The 20,392-nt window shown below is 39.7% G+C and overlaps 1 protein-coding gene and 1 non-coding gene across 2 annotated transcripts; both read left to right on the forward strand.

Moving 5' to 3' along the window:
- Positions 1-3,955: 3,955 nt before the first annotated feature.
- On the forward strand, positions 3,956-20,104 carry TOMM20 (translocase of outer mitochondrial membrane 20). Its single transcript, XM_039247161.1, has 5 exons — positions 3,956-4,214; positions 9,012-9,058; positions 11,138-11,219; positions 13,271-13,413; positions 17,333-20,104. Exons 1-5 carry the CDS (start codon positions 4,094-4,096, stop codon positions 17,375-17,377), a joined length of 438 nt encoding a protein of 145 aa, XP_039103092.1. The 5' UTR covers positions 3,956-4,093; the 3' UTR covers positions 17,378-20,104.
- Positions 4,636-4,770, forward strand: LOC120241836. Its single transcript, XR_005530965.1, has one exon. It is a non-coding gene; the product is annotated as a small nucleolar RNA SNORA14 (small nucleolar RNA).
- Positions 20,105-20,392: the final 288 nt, after the last annotated feature.

Here is a 20,392-nt window from a genome sequence, read left to right on the forward strand (position 1 = left end):
AAATCTTGGTGGTTATATATTAGCATCTGATGGGAAAATGTAACTAACACTTGAGACAGTTGTTTCAAGAATCACTTGGGATGAGGGGCAAAGAATTACTTGGGATGAGACTAAATTAAAGTGAGTAAATTAAAAAAATATATATATGTATATATATACACACATACCTTAATACAGATTGGACCTAGATAGGCCGGAATATCTATCTAATACAAATCACAATCCCAAAGAAGAATGTTTGAAGGGCTGTTATATAACAGCCAATGATTTTTTTCCCCCCTTTCTCTTGAACTTGTGAAAAGTGGAGTTCTGGGTTTTTATTTTAATTCATCAACCTAGTAATAAACTAACCAAAGAATATTATATTGAAATGTTGCTTTGATTTCTTATTCTCAACCGGTAATTAAACTCGTTATTGAAGTCCTTGATAAATTGTCTATAAAGCAGATCTCTTCTTTTTTTCAATTTGAAAAATACTCTCCCGGAAAATCTCATGATTCTTAAATTGATGCCATGCAGTAGTATGAAATGAAACAATCTTTCAGAAATACCCTATTTAAAGGATATTTTCTGATAAAATATGTAATTAGGCCACAAAGTGTAAAGTTCAACAAGAGGAGAGAATACCATTGTATTGCCTTGGGGCTTAAGCTTGTGCTATAGCTGTCGCCCCTCTCACAGATCTTACCAAGCTGCGTCTGTATCCGGGAGGGGGAGGTGGGGGAAATCCAAGGATGCTGATCTGAGGCAGGCAGAATCAGTGATGCAGGTGTCCTGTCACTTGAGTGGAGAAGGGGATTGAGGGACAGTCAGTTATTCCTGATTATTTTGAAAATCCCACCTTTTGGTTGTAGCACCAGGGAAACCTAATGATTTTTAAAGTGTAATTTGTAGAAATCAGCTCTATTTTACTGTTTCCAGAGACTGGGTATTTTATGCTTAGCATCCCCTATGGTTCTTAGAATCTAGGCTTTTGTTAAGTATGGTTCAGGAAATACTTATCCTGATAATCTTGAGCATTTTTGCATATACTTCCAGTTAAAGTTACATAAAGATGCATCACCTATAGACCATATAGAACTATGACTGTAGATGTAGACTATATGTAGCATATATTTTTATTGTGTATACTTTATAGTGTGTATTAGTGTATATTTTATTATGTAAAATTCCGTGTATGTATAAATATTTAATTTTAGCCTTTTTTTCCCTTTCATAATTTAGTTTTTATTGGTTGTTCTGATACGTAATTTTAGTCTTTAACACAGGATGCTCCTTTTGGTCTTTAGGTTTTTGTGTAAAGAACCATGGGCTGCAGTGTAAGGGCATCTGGTTCTTGACGCACCTTTGTGCATGACCTTGGACAAGCCTCTCAGCCTCTTTATCTAAATATCTTGATTGAAGAAATAAGGGACTTTAACTTTATTCTGTGACCAGTACATAGATGGATATATTTAACTGACATGAAAGTTTCACATGACATTACTGGTCCTTACTATACATTTCATTTTCTGATATTTCAAATTGTTTTATTAAAAACACCATTTGAGGGGCACCTGGGTGGCTCAGTCGGTTAAGTGTCCAACTTTGGCCCAGGTCGTGATATGGTTCCTGAGTTCAAGCCCTGCATCGGGTTCTGTGCTGACACCTCAGAGCCTGGAGCCTGCTTCGGATTCTGTGTCTTCCTCTCTCTGCCCCTCTCTTGCCCATGCTCTATCTTCTCTGTCTCTCAGAAATAAACATTTAAAAAAAATTTTTTTAGCTACCTGTTATGATCCACCAGTACCCCACAACCCACTAATGATTTCACTCACAAACAAGTGCATAAGGGATTCCAGGCTGTTTATATTTTGGGATTCTATGCTTGCATTTTACAACAGGGGTTTTAAAATATAGAGTGGTTAAGGGAAAAGGACAGATGTTGCTCTAACTGTGCTTTGTATAAACATGTTGCCTGGTATATTGAACCAAAGTAGTGACCTCAACATTTATACCATGTTTACTATGCACAACACAGGGATGGTTCTTTGTTCATTTAGGAGTCGTAATCTAATGGCCATGCAGTCTGTTCAAGTTTTCAAGAGTGAAGTTCTAGGCCTCATGTCATCTGTCCGGCCTTGGATAAGTTTTTTCCTGTTCCAAACACATCTGAGGCTCAGGATATATCTCTAACAGCTGAGGTCACTGGCAAGTTTGGGGACAAGAAGAATCAGAATGTGTGCAGCACAAACGGAAAAGCTTTTTGTGCTACTCTGTTGTGTGTAAATTTCAGTTACTATCTTTGCTTTGGTACATAATGCATCTCAATATCCTTCCCTCTCCACCCCAGTCCAGGCAATGCATACATACCTTTGGTCCTATGTCTGGTCTTCCATTGGGTCTCAAATTCATCATCATCTAAGCAAAGGGCTTTCCTGAACTCCTGGACTAGGTTAGGGGCTCCAGCTAAATGTTTCCATAAGTACCCTTGCAGTAACTTCTGACAGCAACGACCCAGAATTAGGTCAAACTTCGTAGGTTGAGCACAGTCTCCTACAAGACTGCCTTCAGACAGGAGACAAAAACTGGGGAGTGGGGGTCTCCAGATCGCTCTCTTAGGACTAGCTGGCTACTAGTTTGGGGGTTCCCACTACCCCCTCAGGTTCAATAATTGGCTATAAGGGCTTAACTCAGGAACATAGTATACTTAATTTTTAAGATTTATTTAAGTAATCTCTGCACCCAACATGGGGCTGGAACTCACAAGTGGGAGATCAAGAATCCTATGCTCCTCTGACAGCCAGTAAGGCACCCCAGGAACATGTTATACTTATGATGACAGTTTTATTACAGCAAGAAAAAAAAAATTACAAACCAAACCAGCCAAAGGGAATGACACATGGGGAGAGGTCTGGGAGAGTCCCACAGATGAAGCTTCTGTTGTCCCCTCCCTATGGCATCACAACACCTCACCCTCCTAGCACATGGCACATCAGTGTAGAATTACCCAGTGTATTGTCAACCTGGGAGGCTCACCTGCTTCTGTGTCTTGCGTATTTAAGTTTCATTATATAGGCCATTTCAATCTCCAGTTCGCTTCTGCTCCAACTCCCTGATCTTCCCAGGGGTAGGGTTGATATCACCCGGATCAAAGTCTCAACCCTCTAACCACATGGTTGGTCTTTCTGGCCTGGCTAGCCCCCATCAGAGTGGACTCTGCATAAACTGCCAGGGCCCACCCTGAATCAGAGACATCTTTGTCACTCCCAGGGTTTAAGAGGTTCCCTCCCTATGACTGGGGACAGAGGTAGTCACATTCTCATGACACAACCCTGAAGGTCCCTTTTCTCCCTTACCCCTCTCAATTTATAGTTATTTAATGCCTTTCTAGCACAAGGTTTTGTCTTTTCAAACTACCATATATAATGTTACCAGTGATTATAAGACAACTCATGTTTTCAATTTTCTTCCATCTCTTTTATCCATTATATTTTTCCAGGAATCAGCGTCATTTTCTTCCACCCCTCACGAGACTATATTGTTAATATTCTTTCGACACTGGATCACTAGATTCTGTTGCTCGCTGTACAGCAGATTGTGACTGAACTTGAAAAGCAAATTCAGTTCAATTCAAACGAGTCACAGGTTGTCTATATTACACAAGAATAACACGAGGCATTTGTCACCAGTCCCTTCCATTTTTGGCACAAGTAAAAAAGTCAGCTTCAAAGTCTTGACTATGTGACTGGCGGCCACGCACCGCCTTAGTGTTACTGTGGGGATGTCACGCTCAGCAGCACTCCGGGAAATGCGGGCTCACTAGCAAAACGCTGACGCCAACGCACATCCCTCCCGGGGGCGCCTAGGCTACAGAGCTTAGGCCCCCTGCGCAGGCGCAGAAGCGGCGCGGGGACCTGCCGTTCAGGCAGTGCCGCGGACGCACCCGAGGGCCTCGCTCGGCTGGGGCCGGAAGTGCGTGCGTTCGGCCTTTCCGCGTCCCTCGCGTCGAGCGACAGGTCGCGGCGGCGCGGTCCGCTGTGAGGACTCGCGGCCAACTGCCTCTACGCCGGCCCCGACGCCGCCGCGCTCGCCCCTGCCCCTCGGTTGAGAGAAGATGGTGGGCCGCAACAGCGCCATCGCCGCCGGTGTCTGCGGGGCTCTTTTTATCGGTTATTGCATTTACTTTGACCGCAAGAGACGGAGTGACCCCAACTTCAAGAACAGGCTTCGAGAACGTGAGTGGGTCCCCTCGGCCCTGGGCCCGCAGCCTCTCCCCGCCTCCGCGTGCCTGCTCCTCGCTGCAGCGCGCGAGGGGATATGGGGGGTGCGAGGGGCGTCGGGGGTGCCGGGCGGCCGCTTGCCTACCAGCCGGAAAAAGGCCGAGGCGCCGGCTGCGCGCTCCCGTGCAGCTCCTGCCTCCGGGGCTCCACATGATTCCCTCCATTTTGGAGGGACGATTTTTCCCATTTTGTCTTCCCCCAAACATTTGGCGTGTGAATGCACTCTGGTTTGTGTTATGATTTAAGGGGCGGCGGGGGGGCTCTTTTTGCAGGTCGCCTGTTTAACCTTACTCTTTTCATGGCTCGAGAGTCATGTGTTTTGTATTTTTCCGAAATTGTGCTTGAAACGTGCTCCGCACATCTAGCCGTATCGCTGCTGCATTCTTAAACCCTCTTGGTAGCTTCCCCGAAAATGCTTCCAAGATATGAGTGAATGCTACAGAAATCGCAGGGGAGTCCAAAAGGCTGCGCCTCTCCTGTGCCTCGGTCTTATTTCATACCTGCGACATCTTTTACGAGACATTGACAATGAGGGAGGTCTTGCCAACCAAACCACTGTGATCTTTCAATTTCGGAGGCCTCAAAGAGCAAATTTGTAGCAATAAGATTTTTGTAACTTTTCTAGGTTGCTCAGTCAAAACGGTTTCTAAAATTAAAATTGAAATGTAAGTTAGTAAAGCCCAGAACGTTATGAAGAAATGATTGGTCTATTTCATACTTAGGGTTTAATTAAGCTATAGTAGGTTGTCCTCGGTGTTGAGTTAGCCCCACGTGGCCAGTGACCTACCCTCTTGGGGGTAGAAGATGATCTTGTAGCATCTACAATTGATCCCCTAATTCCCCCTGTCTTCTGTTTTAGAAGGGAAGGGATACAGAGAATTTGTTCTATTTACAGTTAGATAGACTAATGGAGAGGATGCCATTTTGTGTTCAGAAACTCAGTTTTCCAGGCCCTGATTAGTCACAACGTCAGCTGCATAATTTGGGGCTTTCCGAATCTTAATTTTCTTAGTTGGTAAAATCAGGTAGTGCCCACCACCATTCCTGGCCTAGAGAAAGCCGTCCATAAATGCTGGCTGTAAACATAACTAGAAATTCAGATCGTTTTCTTGTCCTTTCCATTTCAATACCAGTAGGAGGGGTGATGGTGGTGGTATGGCTGTAGAGCTCTGTAAAGAATAGATTAATCCTCTCTTCCTTTGGAAACACTGCAATCCTGTGAGAAACCTTGAGAAAACTAACTTTTGGCTGAAGAAGTCAATGATAAAAGCTGTCCTTTTAGACAAATTGATTTTCAAAATCCCTCTTCCATCTTCTGCAATCCATAATTTTTTTTTCCAGCATTAGCAGTGGGTCTCTGCACTGATCTCCGTGGTCAGTTGAATTATTAGCTGAGTAACGTTGGGCAACCAACTTAAAGCTTTAGTTTCCCTCTTTTGTAAAATGTTATATACAGAGTTTAGTACAGTCTCCGGCACATGGTAAGTGATGGATGCTAAAGAGTGTTTATGAATATAATTATTTATCTGACATTTTCTTTAGGAAGTAAAACTTATTCAGAGTAATTCTGCAGTCTAAGTTCCTGTTTTATGTGTATTTTTAAAAGTAGATAGTCTGTTTTGTTAGGTTTACACGGTAGCACTTGGGACTAATTTCTAGTAAATATTGAGCCAGCGGCTGAATTTGCTTGTTGAATGCATAACTCTATAGTGTTTTAGTCTGTTACCATCTTTCCTTTTATTATAGGGCTAGTATTATGTACTGATAGGGTAACACCCTAAATTGTCTTATGAAACTAAAGCTAGAAACTTACTGGTAGAAATTTAAAAGAATGAATCCATCTTAAAATTGGTGACATTCAACAACAATCACTCCTTTCCATCCTATTAAAAAAAAAAAACTATTGAGTAGTAATGGAAAATAAGTTCCTCTCTACTGGGTCTCATTGTTTTTGTCATTTTTCATAAAGTCTGGCTTAGCAAACTGTACGTACCTGTTTATGCCCTATACTTGCTTTGTTCATTTCTAAGGTGCCATTTATTTTTTATGGTTAGAAGGTAGAGGAGGGACAGTAGAGCATCCCCCAAACTGAGAAAGTTATTCCCCACAGATTACTTAGTCCACAGATTTATAGATGAAGGGACTAGCAGAAGGGCATTGTTGCAAGATCAAAAGGTTCACACACATCTCAGCATTTGCATTGACGTAAATGACTGCTTCCCTTTAATTAGATACTGTGGCACCACGTGTGTGTCAGGAAGGAGAAAGAATATGTACTCTATCACAGATTCGTGGGAGGCCAAAAAAAGCCTTCCCCGGTCTTCACCTTGGGCCTTTTTGTAAGGTAGGCGCATTAATCTCCAAGGGTGCTGGAACACGTAGTCCCAGGAGAGATCATCCAGTGAGCTTGAACAGGATGGAAGGCCAAAGAAGGAGTATGGTGGGCACTCTTACAGCTTCTCGACAGTGTAGGGGCCATATAGAATGTTTGAGTACATGTGTTCTGAAATTCAGCTGCTTGCTTTTGAATTGCCCCTCCACCATTTATTAGCTGTGACCTTGGTAAATGTCCTCAAGTGGAATTGCTAATTGTACCTGTAGTGTTACTGTGGGGAGTAAGCCAGTTAATATTTAGAATAGTGTCTGGCACGTAGCATCTAAAACTTACTGAGTGCTTATCCTTAACGTCTAAGTGTTCCTTTGTCTTCGTGTCTGGTTCTTCTGTGAAGCCTTCCACTTCTCTTCTGGCCATAGTAGTCTCCTTCCAGCACTGGTGATATTTAGTAATTACTTAATATAGTATGGTATTCATTATTTTCTGCCTAAAGACAGACAAATGGCGGACACCTGGGTGGCTCAGTTGGTTAAGGGTCCGACTCTTGATTTTATCTCAGGTCATGATCTCCCACTTCTTGAGATCTGAGCCCTGCCTGACAGTGTGGAGCCTGCTTGGGATTCTCCCTTCTTCCCTCCTCCCCTTCCCCCACTTGTGTGTGCACATGTGTGTGCACTCTTTCTCTCTCTCAGTAAGTAAACGTTAAAAAAAAAAGGTGGGCTTTCTTCAAATTTACATACAAGATCAGCTTATTTAACCGATATTGTTTTTTTGAACCTGCTAGAATTGTATTTAAGCCTTAGTGTTGTAGCAGTTTAGGTATACTGGAGGCTAGAGTTGACAAGAGTTACTGATGTGGTTAAACCCAGTTTGTAAGACTAGGTAAGAAATTTCCTGGACAGAGTAAATTCACCTATCTCACTGCACTTAGGCAAACAGGTCACTGCCTCTTTAGTCATGCACTGATTAGACTCAGATTTGTAGAACACTAAGGTTTTCAAAGGACATTTGCTTGTTTCTCACATTGCTTTTCTTTCTCACACTAGTAAGATTAAACTTGCCTTTGCAGAGTTAAGAGATGTATTTGCCAAAGATCACCCCCATAATCATTTGAGTCTTACCTTTCTTAGCTGTGCCAGCCTCCCATGTCACTGGTAGTTTTAACGGCTAGTCATTTAGCATAGCACAGCTCCTTAGCTGAGGAGCTGGTATTGAACTATCTCAATACCAAATGCTTACAGAGGTAGTTCATTACCAACTCCTCGTATGACACATGATAAACTGGACAGAGCTAAGAAATATTTTAAATACATTAACTCATTTAGTCTTCACCAGAACTCTGTGAAGCATGTACTGTTCTAGACCAGTTTTACATATGGGTAAAGTGGGGTACAGGTTACTGTAACTTGCGCAGGTCACACTGGGAGTGGGAAGAGCTGGGGTATAAACAATGCTGGTGCTTCCTCTGTGCCAACACCCCCTTCACGTGGAGTATATAATTAAATAGCAATTTTAAAAAACCGTCGGTGTCGTTTATTGAGTTGGCTTAGGGGTTGACTAATTGATGATTGAGATTTTAAACATCACTTACTTCTGAGATATGTAGTATTGCTTTTTCATATCAAAAACAAGACAAAGAAACAAAAAAAACTTCCAGACTGTAGGGAGAGGTTTTTCCTTTTTTTTCTTTTAATTTTTTTCCAATGTTTGTTTATTTTTGAGAGAGAGACAGAACATGAACAGGGGAGGGCCAGAGAGAGAAGACGACACAGAATCTGAAGCAGGCTCCAGGCTCTGAGCTGTCAGCACAGCCTGACATGGGGCTTGAACTCATGAACTCTGAGTTCATGACCTGAGCTAACATCGGATGCTTCATCAACTGAGCCACCCAGGTGCCCCAGCAGAGGTTTTCTTTTCTTAACCTGCCAGCAGTAGTTAAGACTTTTGCAGTGGATTTCTGAACACTGTCCTCTTACCCCCTCTTGTTTTCCCATTTAGGAATGTCCTACAGCTTTCAGCATGCGATAGAGATGAAATCTCGTGTATTCCACTTACACTTTCCCACAGCAGTGCCTTAATTCATGCTTGTATTTCATGTCCTGTATAGATTGGGGGTGGGAGGCTTGCCCTCTTGTGGTAATTAATTAATCAACTGTTGGAACTGTCTCTATCTTGAAAATTGGTGATCTTGGTGCCCCAGACAGAAGGAAAAAGCCCTTGCCCAGAAATGTCACATTGTTCATAGCTCATTGACGAGAACTATTGATGTGACCTTGCCAAATCACAAGGAGTCAGGAGACACGGAGAGCCCTACTCAGGGATCTTTTGCAAATAGCATATATGACTGTCAACAGCAATTTGACTCTTTTGATACCCATTTTAATGATGATAAAATGAAAATATTCCATGTCTTGCAGGAAGAAAGAAACAAAAGCTTGCCAAGGAGAGAGCTGGACTTTCCAAGGTAATACTCAGTCTGTGTTTTTGTTTAGGTTGTATAATTTGCTTTATAGATCACTTGAAATACATATTTTGAGAAAGCTAGTTGATAACGGGCATTGATTTTTTATTTTAAAATATAATTTGTTGGTTTTGGAATAGTTCAACTGCAGATTACTTGGTCCATCATTATTTCCCCTATGTTGGCCTTCACAGACAACTTATAACATGAGCAGTATTTAAGGGGCAGTAAGATGATAGTCTCCAGAAAACAATTTTACCGAAAGGTTCAAACTTTCTCACTCAGCTGCTTCAGAATAATACAGTACGTTAATTGTATATTTTCCTTCATTCAGTTTCATTTAAAAGAACCACATGCTATTGGTTTCAAAAGTTATATAGGATTATTCATACCCACTGATCGAGAATTCCACAGCATGGCACATTTTTACTTTAATGTAATATGTACACGTAGATATAAATCGTTTTACTTTTTTCTTTTAATAGATCCTGTGTTCATGATTTTTTTCACGATTATTTTTAATGACTACATTGGTTTCTCTGATAAAAAAATGTTCTGTGACATGTGTAAGTCAAGTAAATGTTAGTCATTGCACATATGGCTTTTCCTTTTTATTAAAATTAGTTCCGTAGCTTGGACTGGTGGTTCTTTTTAAAGCAAGTTGGACAAAAAGAAAAAGAAAAAAAAAAATATCAAGTTGGGACAAGGAAAATTAAATTTATAAATGTTTTATTTTCTTATTTTGATACAACTGAGTAATCACCACACAGCTAACAGACTGGACGTGATGATAGGGAAGTGAAACGCAGAGGCAGCCACTTTGTTCCATTATGTGCAGACTCCCTTTCTGAAATATGTAGTATGTTCATAATATGTCAGTAACCTTTTCTCTCAGGACATGGGAAAGTAGGTATAGACACATGCACCTGTGTATGTTTTTAAATTCAGGTATAATCACATTTGTGCCTGTGCTGGGTTGGCTGCTGAAAGATGCCTCTACTTTCAGAGGGTTAAGTTTTTTGTGTGTATGTTGGTAGTGAGAATGTATAGAAGTCAGAAATCAAATTTTCAGTAATAGAAGTCAATTTTTTTAAATAAAACATGACTTTTTTTTTTTTTTAAGTTTGTTTATTTTGAGAGAAAACGAGAGATGGAGAGAATCCTAAGCAGTCTGTGTCCTAGCTGCACAAGGCCTGGTGTGGGGCTTGAACTCACACACTGTGAAATAATGACTGAGCCACCTAGGTACCTCAAAACAGGACGTTTTAATAGTAGGTTTACATTTTTTTAAAAGACAAGTCCTAGGGCACCTGGGTGGCTCATTCAGTTAAGCAGCTGGCTCTTGGTTTTGGCTCAGGTCAGGGTTTTAGGCTATCTCAGGTTTGTGGGTTTGAGCCCCGCATCAGGCTATGTGCTGATAGTGTGGAGCCTGCTCAAAATTCTCTCTCTCTGCCCCTCTGTCCCTCAAAATAAACTTAAAGAAATAAAAAGGTTAAGTCCTATAGCTGGTGGCATTATATATTACCATAGTCTGGTAGTACATAACGAACTACATAACCAAAGTCTTACCAAAATAAAGCCACTTGTAACTTTTAATAGCAAAGAAATTAGAAGTAGCTCAAATGTCCAACAAGTAGATCATGATTATGTGATCATATTTCTCCATGGAATATTCTCCTACCATTTACATGTAATCTTTTAGATGCTGTAAAGTCTATTCAAAATAATGGATCAGAAGAACAGTTGATTATAGTTATATAAAAATGTATAATAACAGGGATTGAAATAGTGTAAATAGTACATTGCATATTTTATGGTATAGATAATTGTACTCTTTTTACTTTAAGATTGGTGCGCAGTTTTCTAAGAACTGTTCTAATTTCAGTTTAATCAGTAAGTTATTTTGCATTCATTTTAAATGTTGATACTAAACTATAATGCTTGTGAGTATTGAAGAGTAAATTTCTTTTTATCATTTTTTGTAATGAGCTATTCTGTTTTTAGTGGCATGATTTTCTGTGTATTGGTTTTATCTCCAGCATAATTTTGGTATCATATAGTAAATATTCTGTTTCCAAACAGTTACCTGACCTTAAAGATGCAGAAGCTGTTCAGAAATTCTTCCTTGAAGAAATACAGCTTGGTGAAGAGTTGCTAGCTCAAGGTAATAGTCATTAAAAGACTAGGAAAATAGAATGCTTCACACTAATACAAATTTGTGGCAGTAAGGGACTCTTGTGTGTGTAGCATAGCAGCTGTTAAAAAAGGGTATTCTAATATTTCAAGACAAGCCACTTAATGGGAGGATTATTTAAGACTGGCTCTTGGGACACCTGGGTGGCTCAGTTGGTTAAGCGCCTGACTTCAGTTTAGATCTCACAGTTCTTAAGTTCAAGCCCCGTGTCAGGCTCTGTGCTGACAGTTCAGAGCCTGGAGAGCCTGCTTCATTCAGATTTGGTGTCTCTCTCTCTCTGTCCTTCCCTGTTCTCTCTCAAAAATAAACATTAAGAAAGGGGTGTTTTTAAAAAGAGATTTTTTCTGCCCTCCTCCCCAACTAGTGTGTGCACGCTCTCTCTCTCAAAAAAAAAAAAAAAAAAAAAAAAAAAACTGGCTCTAGGAATAAATACTTGTGGGCTATCCTTGTCCATAATATGTTTTGAGTGAGTTTTAGGTTTACTTGTTACATGACACAGAGAATAGAAGTTATCTTTATAAATGAGATTATTTTTTAGCAGTTTTGAGAATGTAGTCCTAATACAGTGTATAAATAGTAATTGGAAGAATATGATCCAGGAATATGCTTCCTCAACTTCATCTAATCTTTAGGTCTTTTCCAGTATTTATAGTAAGGAATGAGTCATATATTTCACAGAGAAGGTTAATTTACCTGTCTGGGTCACACAGTGAGTTCATGGTGCTTGATTTCAGGACCAGTCAGTGAACTGAATCTGATCTAGAGTTTAGGCTTTGTGCATTATGCATTCAATTAAGGATTAAGAGTTCTTTTTTTAGGGGCTCCTGGGTGGTTCGGTCAGTTGAGCATGTCTGACTGACTCTTGATTTCCGGTCAGGTCATGATCTTATGTGTGAGATTGAGCCTTGCATCAGGCTCTGTGCAGATAGTGCAGAGCCTGCTTGGGATTTTCTCTCTCCCTGTCTGTCTCTATCCTGCTCATCCACATTCTCTATCTGCCTCCTCCCGCCACCCCCCACTCCGTCTCTCTCTCTTTCTCTCAAATAAACTAAAAATAAAAGTTCTTTTTTTTAAAACATTACTATTACAAATTTAAAATGATCATGCTGACACATTGAAAACTATAACTCAGTAATTTAGAGTCTTAAATGTATTTGTAAATTTTTAGTGTCAAATTACCTTTTATTTCAAAAGTAGCTTTGTAGTAGTAGTTGCTATCATTGATAGAAAAAGAGTATCAAGTGTCAAATTTTTCTTATGCATATTGCTATATCTTAGATTTAGATAGTATTGAACTATACCATGTAGGTAATTTGTGGTTTTTAAACTTATTTTTAAGGAAAGAGATGAAAGGTTTGAGGTGATGGTGATGTGTTACTTTTATTCATGTTTCCCCCTTTCCAGTAATTTCTTTGCTTTTTTCTTTCAGAAATAATGGTCTTATTTGGATGTTACAGTAGGCTAATAAAAGTGGAAATTTCTTACTAGAAAATAATTTTGGCTTTTTTACCCCAATTCAGTAAGACACTTGTGAGGTTTAATCATAGAACCACCCTCCTGGGTTTTTTGTTTGTTTGTTTTTTTGTTTTGCATGTGATAATATTCAAATAGTGTAAGGGATTAGTGTAAAGTGAATTTGGGCTTCTTTTTCACCTCAGTCCCCAGCCTTCAGTTCTTTCTTCTCTTAGAAAAATACTGTTCCATAGCAATTTTGTATTTAATCTTTCAGAAATATCCTAAGTCTGTAAACAGTAATATACTTGGATATTTTTGCACTTAATTTCTCCCCTTTTGTATCTGTTTTGTGGGCACTGCCATATCTGTGCATGTGATCTGATTCATTCTTATTAATAATTTCATAATATTCAGTTATGTGAAGGTACTGTAGATTATTTCCAAGTTTTTACTTCTGTGATGTTTTTGGTCATTATCACTTGGGAGACCTAATGAAGGCTGTAAGTTGAATTTTTGACAAAAGCATAGGCTTTCCAGGCCACGTTACTTTTATGTAAATCTTTCAGGTGAATATGAGAAAGGTGTAGACCATCTGACAAATGCAATTGCGGTGTGTGGACAGCCTCAGCAGTTGCTGCAAGTGTTACAGCAAACTCTTCCACCACCAGTGTTCCAGATGCTTCTGACCAAGCTTCCAACAATTAGTCAGGTAAGGATTTAAAATGTTAATAAAAGTGAGTAGAATCTGCAAAAGAAATGTTATAGGGACATCACATTTCAAAATTAGCGAATCCATAAAGGCCATTTTTACTGTTTTAAAAACAAAAATTAGTCTAGTGAACATGATGAAATTCTGAAACTCATTCCTGGGATGGAATTAGAATTGGAGATAACGGTGCCTGAAAATTTTCTTCCCTAATAACATTTGAGTGCGTGGGCATAATTATGATCTAGTCATTGTGCCGCCTTTGCAGATCAGAAAGTGTGTCTCAGGGGCGCGTGGGTGGCTCAGACAGTTAAGGGTCTGACTAGATTTCAGCTCAGGTCTTGATCGCAGGCAGGGTCCTTAATTCAAGCCCCACTTCCGGCTCCATTCTGGGCATGAAGCCTACTTCAAACAAAAAAGAAAGTGCATCTTGTACTATTAAATCTCTTCAAACAAACAAAAAACAGACTGGGACTCATAGTATTAAATCTCAGACCTTGGTATTCACATACCAAAACTCAGGCCCCTCTTGGCTACTTTCTAAAACTATCTTTCTGGGGCCTCTGAGTGGCTCAGTCGGTTGAGCATCCGACTTTGGCTCGGGTTATGATCTCACGGTTCGTGGGTTTGAGCCCCGTGTCGGGCTCTGTGGTGACAGCTAGCTCTGAGCCTGGAGCCTGTTTCAGATTCTGTGTCTCCCTCTCTCTCTGACCCTCCCCTGCTCATGCTGTCTCTCTCTCAGAAATAAATAAAACATTAAAATTAAAAAAACAAAACAAAACTATCTTTCTGTCTACTCTTGTGAGCCCATGCATTCAGTGAAGTGGCCTGGCGGAGGACAGAGGAACAGAGGTGGCACAGCCTGAAACTAGACCATAAAGAATTGGTAGATTACCTCTGACCTCACTTGTCTGAAGCCCCCAGTCAGTGCCCGTGCTTTTGCCAAGGTGGCCTTTCAGCTTGGAGCTATTTAACTACATCTCCAAGTCTGTATTGAACACAGAACCATTTGTATAAAAGGTTACATATAATTTATGCATTCTGTTCATTTTTAATCTTTTTCAAGGAACTGAAATGATTCTATTTGGAATAGTTTGTTTATTCATTGTTAATTTCCATCGTTGGTGTGATGAAAAGTTAATAAAATGACTGATTGGTTAGTTCTTCAAACTGATCTTTGTTCAGCTAGTTGGGGAAAGGCAGACTAGAAAGAAAATACAGGCCCCAAAGATGAAAGGGAAAAAGTTGAAAAGCCAAAGATTCGGTCTTAATCCTTTTAATTTGGACTACTGTGGCTTCTAGTGTATCTATATCAGAACCCTCTAATAGTGCCTGCTCCTAGAAAGGCAGCATTGCATAGTGCTTTTGGAAGATTGACCCAAGCATGAGCTCTTTTGAAATATGGATGAGTTTGGGATGAAGCCTGTATTTCTCTTTATAAAAATGGCCTCCTTGGGGTGCCTGGGTGGCTCAATTGGTTGAGTGTCTGACTTTGGCTCAGGTCAGTGAGTTCAAGCCCCGTGTCGGGCTCTGTGCTGACTGCTCAGAGCCTGGAGCCTGCTTTGGATTCTGTTTCCCCCTCTCTCTGCCCCTCCCCAGCTAACGCTCAGTTCTGTCTCTTACAAATGAATAAATGTCAAAAATTAATAAAGTGGCCTCCTTTACTCTGTTAACTTATTTCCTGTTAACCTGGACATTTTCAGATGCTTATTTTGGAATTACTTTCTTGTGTGATGACTATGAGCATTTTCAGGACAAAAATGGAAATGTTTGGAGGATAGAATGGCCAATAAAGCACTAATCAGTATTCTTAGTTTATATGGGCATGAAAAGAGATCTTAAATTCTTTTTGGTTTTAATTATATAATTGACTAACATCTAAAACAGTGCACATTATTCCTCCTTTATTAACTTGGATTTTGAAATGGGACTGACCCAGTGATCATCATTTTCTTTGATAACAGTGTTTAAAAGTGTTAAATGTTGAAACCTTAGAATGGGTGAACTTTAACAAGATTTGATTCTTTGACTGCAAAGGACATCATTTTGAAAATTATTTTGGGGAGCACCTGGGTAGTTCAGTCATTTAAATAGCTGACTTTTGATTTTGGCTCGGGTCATGATCTCATGGTTTGTGGGTTCGAGACCCACGTAAGGCTCTGTGCTGCAGGTGTGTAGCCCACTTGGGATTCTCTCTCTTGGCTCCTTCTCTGTGTGCACTCTTTCTCTCTCTCAAAGAAATAAACTTTTTTAAAAAATTGGTTTTTAATTGAAGTATTATTGACACAAATATTAGATTAGTTTCTCGTGTACAACTTACTGATTTGACAGGTGTGCATTATGGTCTGCTTTTCCCACAGGTGAGGTTACCATGTGTCTCACGATAGAGCACTGTTACACAATCATAGGCTATATTCCCTATGCTGTACTTGTTATCCCTGCAACTCATTGGTTTCTGATTGGTTTCCCATTGATAACTGGGAACCTGTACCTCCCACTTGCTCTCATTTTGCCTATCCCCCTCCCCCGCCCCCCACTTCCCTTTTGGCAACCACCAGTTTGTATTTATGGGTCTCTTTTCTTTTCTTTTTTTTTTTTTTTGTTCATTCATTTTGTTTTTTAGATTGCACATGTAAGTAAATTCAGATTGTTTTCATCTGTGTCTGACTAAATTCATGTAGTATAATACCCTCTAGGTCTATCCATGCTGCAGTTAGCAAGACCTCATTCTTTTTTATGGCTAATAGTCCATTAAATTATAATATGCCACCTATCTGTTCATCGATTTATGGACACTTTGCTTCCATATCTTGGCTTTTGGAAATAACGTTGCAATAAATGCGTGTGTACATCTTTTCAAGTTCGTATTTTCATTTTCTTTGGATAAATAACCAATGGAATTACTGGATTGTATGGTATTCCTATTTTAATTTTTTAAGGAACTTCCTTACTGTTTTCCACAGTGGTTGCACCAATTTATGTTCCCACCAACAGTGCGTGAGCGTTCCTTTTTCTCCTCATTCTTGTCAACACGTGTTACTTCTTGTCTTCTTGATTCTAGCCACTCTGACAGGTATAAGGTGATGTCTCATTGTAGTTTTGCTTTGCATTTCCCTGATTAGTGATGTTGAATATCTTTTCATGTGTCTGTTGAAAAGCGTCTGTTCAGGTGCTCTGCCCATTTTAATCAGATCATCAGATTTTTTTTCTTGGTGTTGAGTTGTATGAGCTTTTTATATATTGTGTATATTAATTCCTTATTAGATACATCATTTATGAATATCCTCCAATTCAGTAGGTTGCCTTTTCATTCTTTTGGTTTCCTCTGCTGTGTAAAAGCTTTTTATTTTAGTATAGTGCCAGTAGTTTAGTTTTGCTTTTGTTTCCTTTGCATAAGACACACTTAGAAAAGTGTTGCTAAGACCAGTGCCGAAGAGATTACAGCCTGTGCTTTCTTCTAGGAGTTTTATGGTGTCAGGTCTCATACTTAGGTCTTTAACTCTGTTTTGAGTTTACTTTTGGGTATGGTATAAGAAAGTGGTCCAGTTTCATTCCTTTGCATGTAGCTGTTCAGTATTCCCAACACCATTTGTTGAAGAGACTTTTTCCCCATTGTTTGTTTGTTTTTTTAATTTATTTTTTTTATATTTTTATTTATTTCTAGGAGAGAGAGAGACCGTGTGAGCAGGGGAGGGTCAGAGAGAGAGGGAGACACAGACTCTGAAATAGGCTCCAGGCCCTGAGCTGGCAGTCAGCACAGAGCCCGACGTGGGGCTCGAACCAACGAACCGCGAGATCATGACCCAAGCGAAAGTTGGACGCTTAACCGACTAAGCCACCCAGGCGCCCCATGTCTTTTCCCCATTGCATATTCTTCTTGTAAAGGACATTTAAAAATTAAAATTTTTTTTTTCTCTTTCAGAGAATTGTAAGTGCTCAGAGCTTGGCTGAAGATGATGTGGAATGAGAAACCAATGTCAACATAATCTCAATTAAAAATATTTTTAAAATCTTAACTTGGAAGATGAGCAGCTCTGGGGGAATAAGGGCAAATAGGCTGGTTATGGACTGTCCTACACTGAAATCTACCAAAGTTAATTTTTACTTTGTGTAGATCCATTTGTCTGTTTTATTTATTTTTCCCAGTGAAAAGTGTATTTTGATAGAAATCTTTTCATTTTATAAATACACTACGAGTTACCGAAATATGGATTTATTTTATTCCTAAAATGTGCAATTAAGATATATAACATCACATTAGTTACATTAAAAATACTCAGTGCTTAGTTTTGAAAACGTAGGAGAAAGCTGAAGAATGCACGTTTTTTTAAGCTAGTTCATTTTGTTCTCTATAAAAGAGTTGGATGGAAACTTGCTTTGTCAAAACTAAGCATTAAAATCTTTGAGAGATCATTTCTTTCCTTTTAATCTTTTAAATATGTGAGATGTGCTGCTGTGCTGTATTAACTCACCTCCGTGTGTATTTGTCTTGAAATGTTTTATTCTAATCAGTGAGCTTAATGTGTTAAGGATATTTATCTCCTTGTATTTTAAATGTATGTAGTTGCAGATAGCACTGGGAATTAATCTATGTACATTCTTAATCTAGCCATGTGAGCTTCACCGATTACCGTCTGCCCTTTTTCCTCATTTATAAATGAGGGAATTGGTCTGCTAATTCAGAGAAGTGTCCCTTTCAGCTTTTGATTCATTTGGTTCTGTTTAGCATCTTCAAATCCACCTTCTCCTGAGGTATATGTTTGTTTGGACACTCAGGCCTTGCATTTTTTGTACTCTGAATTTTGCATGCTTGCCTGACTTAGTATTTCTGAATTGATTCTCTACCACCTTTTTTTTTTTTTTTTTAAAGATCCAGCTTATGTTGATTTTTACTGAAATCATACGGTTCTGTCACTCCTCTCGTAAATCTGAAACTTTTAGGGTAATTGGGATGATATGCTTGTAAAATGTTTGTTCCCTTTTGTTTTTATCTTCAGTGTATCTCCTTAATCCTCTTTCCCTCTGATCCATTTATCTTGCTATGATGAGAATAAGTTGTAACCTTGTAGCTGAAGACCTGAAAACAATGGAGGTGTTCTCAAAATAGTGACATGTTATCTGCAGTCACAAATTCAACATTGGACCTGAGAATAAAGATCCTTGGTACTTGCTGTCATCTGTTGAACTGAGTAACAATTCCTCCCTGTACAGATTGCCTTTTTTCTGTCTGAAAATCTGGAGAGATCCCAAAGATTTTCCTGGGTACCAGACTTTTTCTTTTGTTTTACTTACAAATTTTTCTTAGCCTTGGATTTTTGTTGTGGCTGGGATATGAAGGCAGGCATTTGGAGTATGGTTCTAAGTTTTTACCTCTAGAGAGCCCCACATCCTATGGCAGGTCACATTACATCTCTGAACTTACCCCCTAGTATTCTCGTCTATAAAATTAGAATGTCAGACTTGGCAACGCAGACATTTAAGGACTCTTCATGTACCTTCATGATTTGTGATCCTAAACACTTAAACAGTGTGCTTGTATTTTTGATAACACCCAGCCTGCTCTTTTGTGGGGATAGGGAGGTGAGTAGTGCAAACGTGCTGGTTAGTCAGTTTTGCTAATAGATCTCAAATCCAAAGCGATTGGTCAGTGATTGAGCACATTGGTAGGAAACCATCTTTTATCCTGTGCCCACCTCAGCCAGAGGGAATGTTGAGGCCAGGGGCATTCAGAATATAGGTTAGAGTTAGCATACAAGAGAGAAGAGCAAGGAGCAGGCAGCTCGGCAGGGGAGGAGAAGACCCAGAGAAACTAAGGGCCAGCTGGAGGAGTGAGGGGTCAGCTTAGCTGTGGGAGGTGATATGAAGGCTGTATGCTCTGGAGAGTTCTGTAGCCTGAGCAGAGTATCAGTTTTCTGGAAAATAATCAGCTTTGATCTAATGCTTGTTAAAATGGCTGTGGTATCTTCCCATTAGAGCTGATTACCCTGTCGTGTTCTTAAATGACAGTTTTCATAATAGGTGCCAGTTCTGAAAGTTAGTCGTTTTGTTTTTTTAAAAATAAAACCTAAGCAAGGTTTTCCCCGCATAAGTGCCGAACACCATTTCCTCTCTGAAGTTTTAAATGGTGATGGAATCAGGCAGGCAGTAGGGGGGATGCTGGCCAAATAGTGCTCAGCCTATGAGCTAGGTAGAGTGGTGTGCCCACGTGCTAATGTCACACTCTTGGCTACAATGTTTGGAAATGGAAATACGCGTGCATGTTGGTGTGTTTCCTTGGGAAAGAGCAGTTTTTCAATTCCACAATTTGTACTTAAGGTGCAAACACACTTAAAATGGGCTTACCTCGCAGTGTCCTGCTTTCCTGTTAACAGATGACTAGAACTTCGATTCACATTGAATTTCTATAAAGTACATAAAACCTGATACAGTGGCCATAGTAGGCACTCAGTAAATGTTTTGAGTGCCCTTCAGTCAGTTTTTTTTTTTTTTAACCATATTTCTACTTGCTTTTCTGACCTTGTTGAACCAGCTTATGGACCAGAGTATTAATGAAATATTGCAGAAGAGAGTTGGAGAAAATTGGTATATGATGCAGATACTACACGGAATTGTCTTGTCTTGTAACAAAAAATGCAGTTTTATTATTGCTTGTGCCTCAACTGTTTTAAGTGAATATTAAAGGGCTTGGAGAACATTTTTGCTTGGTGTGTGTTTGCAGACAGAAATCTGAATTTGATGACCTACAACAGTGGTATCTGTTTCTAGGTTGACATCCCTTAGAGAATGTTGACAGTTGTTCAGCTCCTCCCAGGAAGGGACACATTTGCCTTTGACTTCAGATCCCAGGTTAAGAAAGCACATTGCTGGGCAGCGGTCTGACCCAGGAGCACATTCTCAGTATTTCTTTTTTAATTAAAAAAATATATGTATATTTTAAGTAACTCTACACCCAGCGTGGGGCTCGAACTCATGACCCCAAAAT

Source organism: Hyaena hyaena, unplaced genomic scaffold (genome assembly GCF_003009895.1).
Source record: "Hyaena hyaena isolate Hyena2069 unplaced genomic scaffold, ASM300989v1 scaffold_288, whole genome shotgun sequence".
NCBI classification, from domain to species: domain Eukaryota; kingdom Metazoa; phylum Chordata; class Mammalia; order Carnivora; family Hyaenidae; genus Hyaena; species Hyaena hyaena.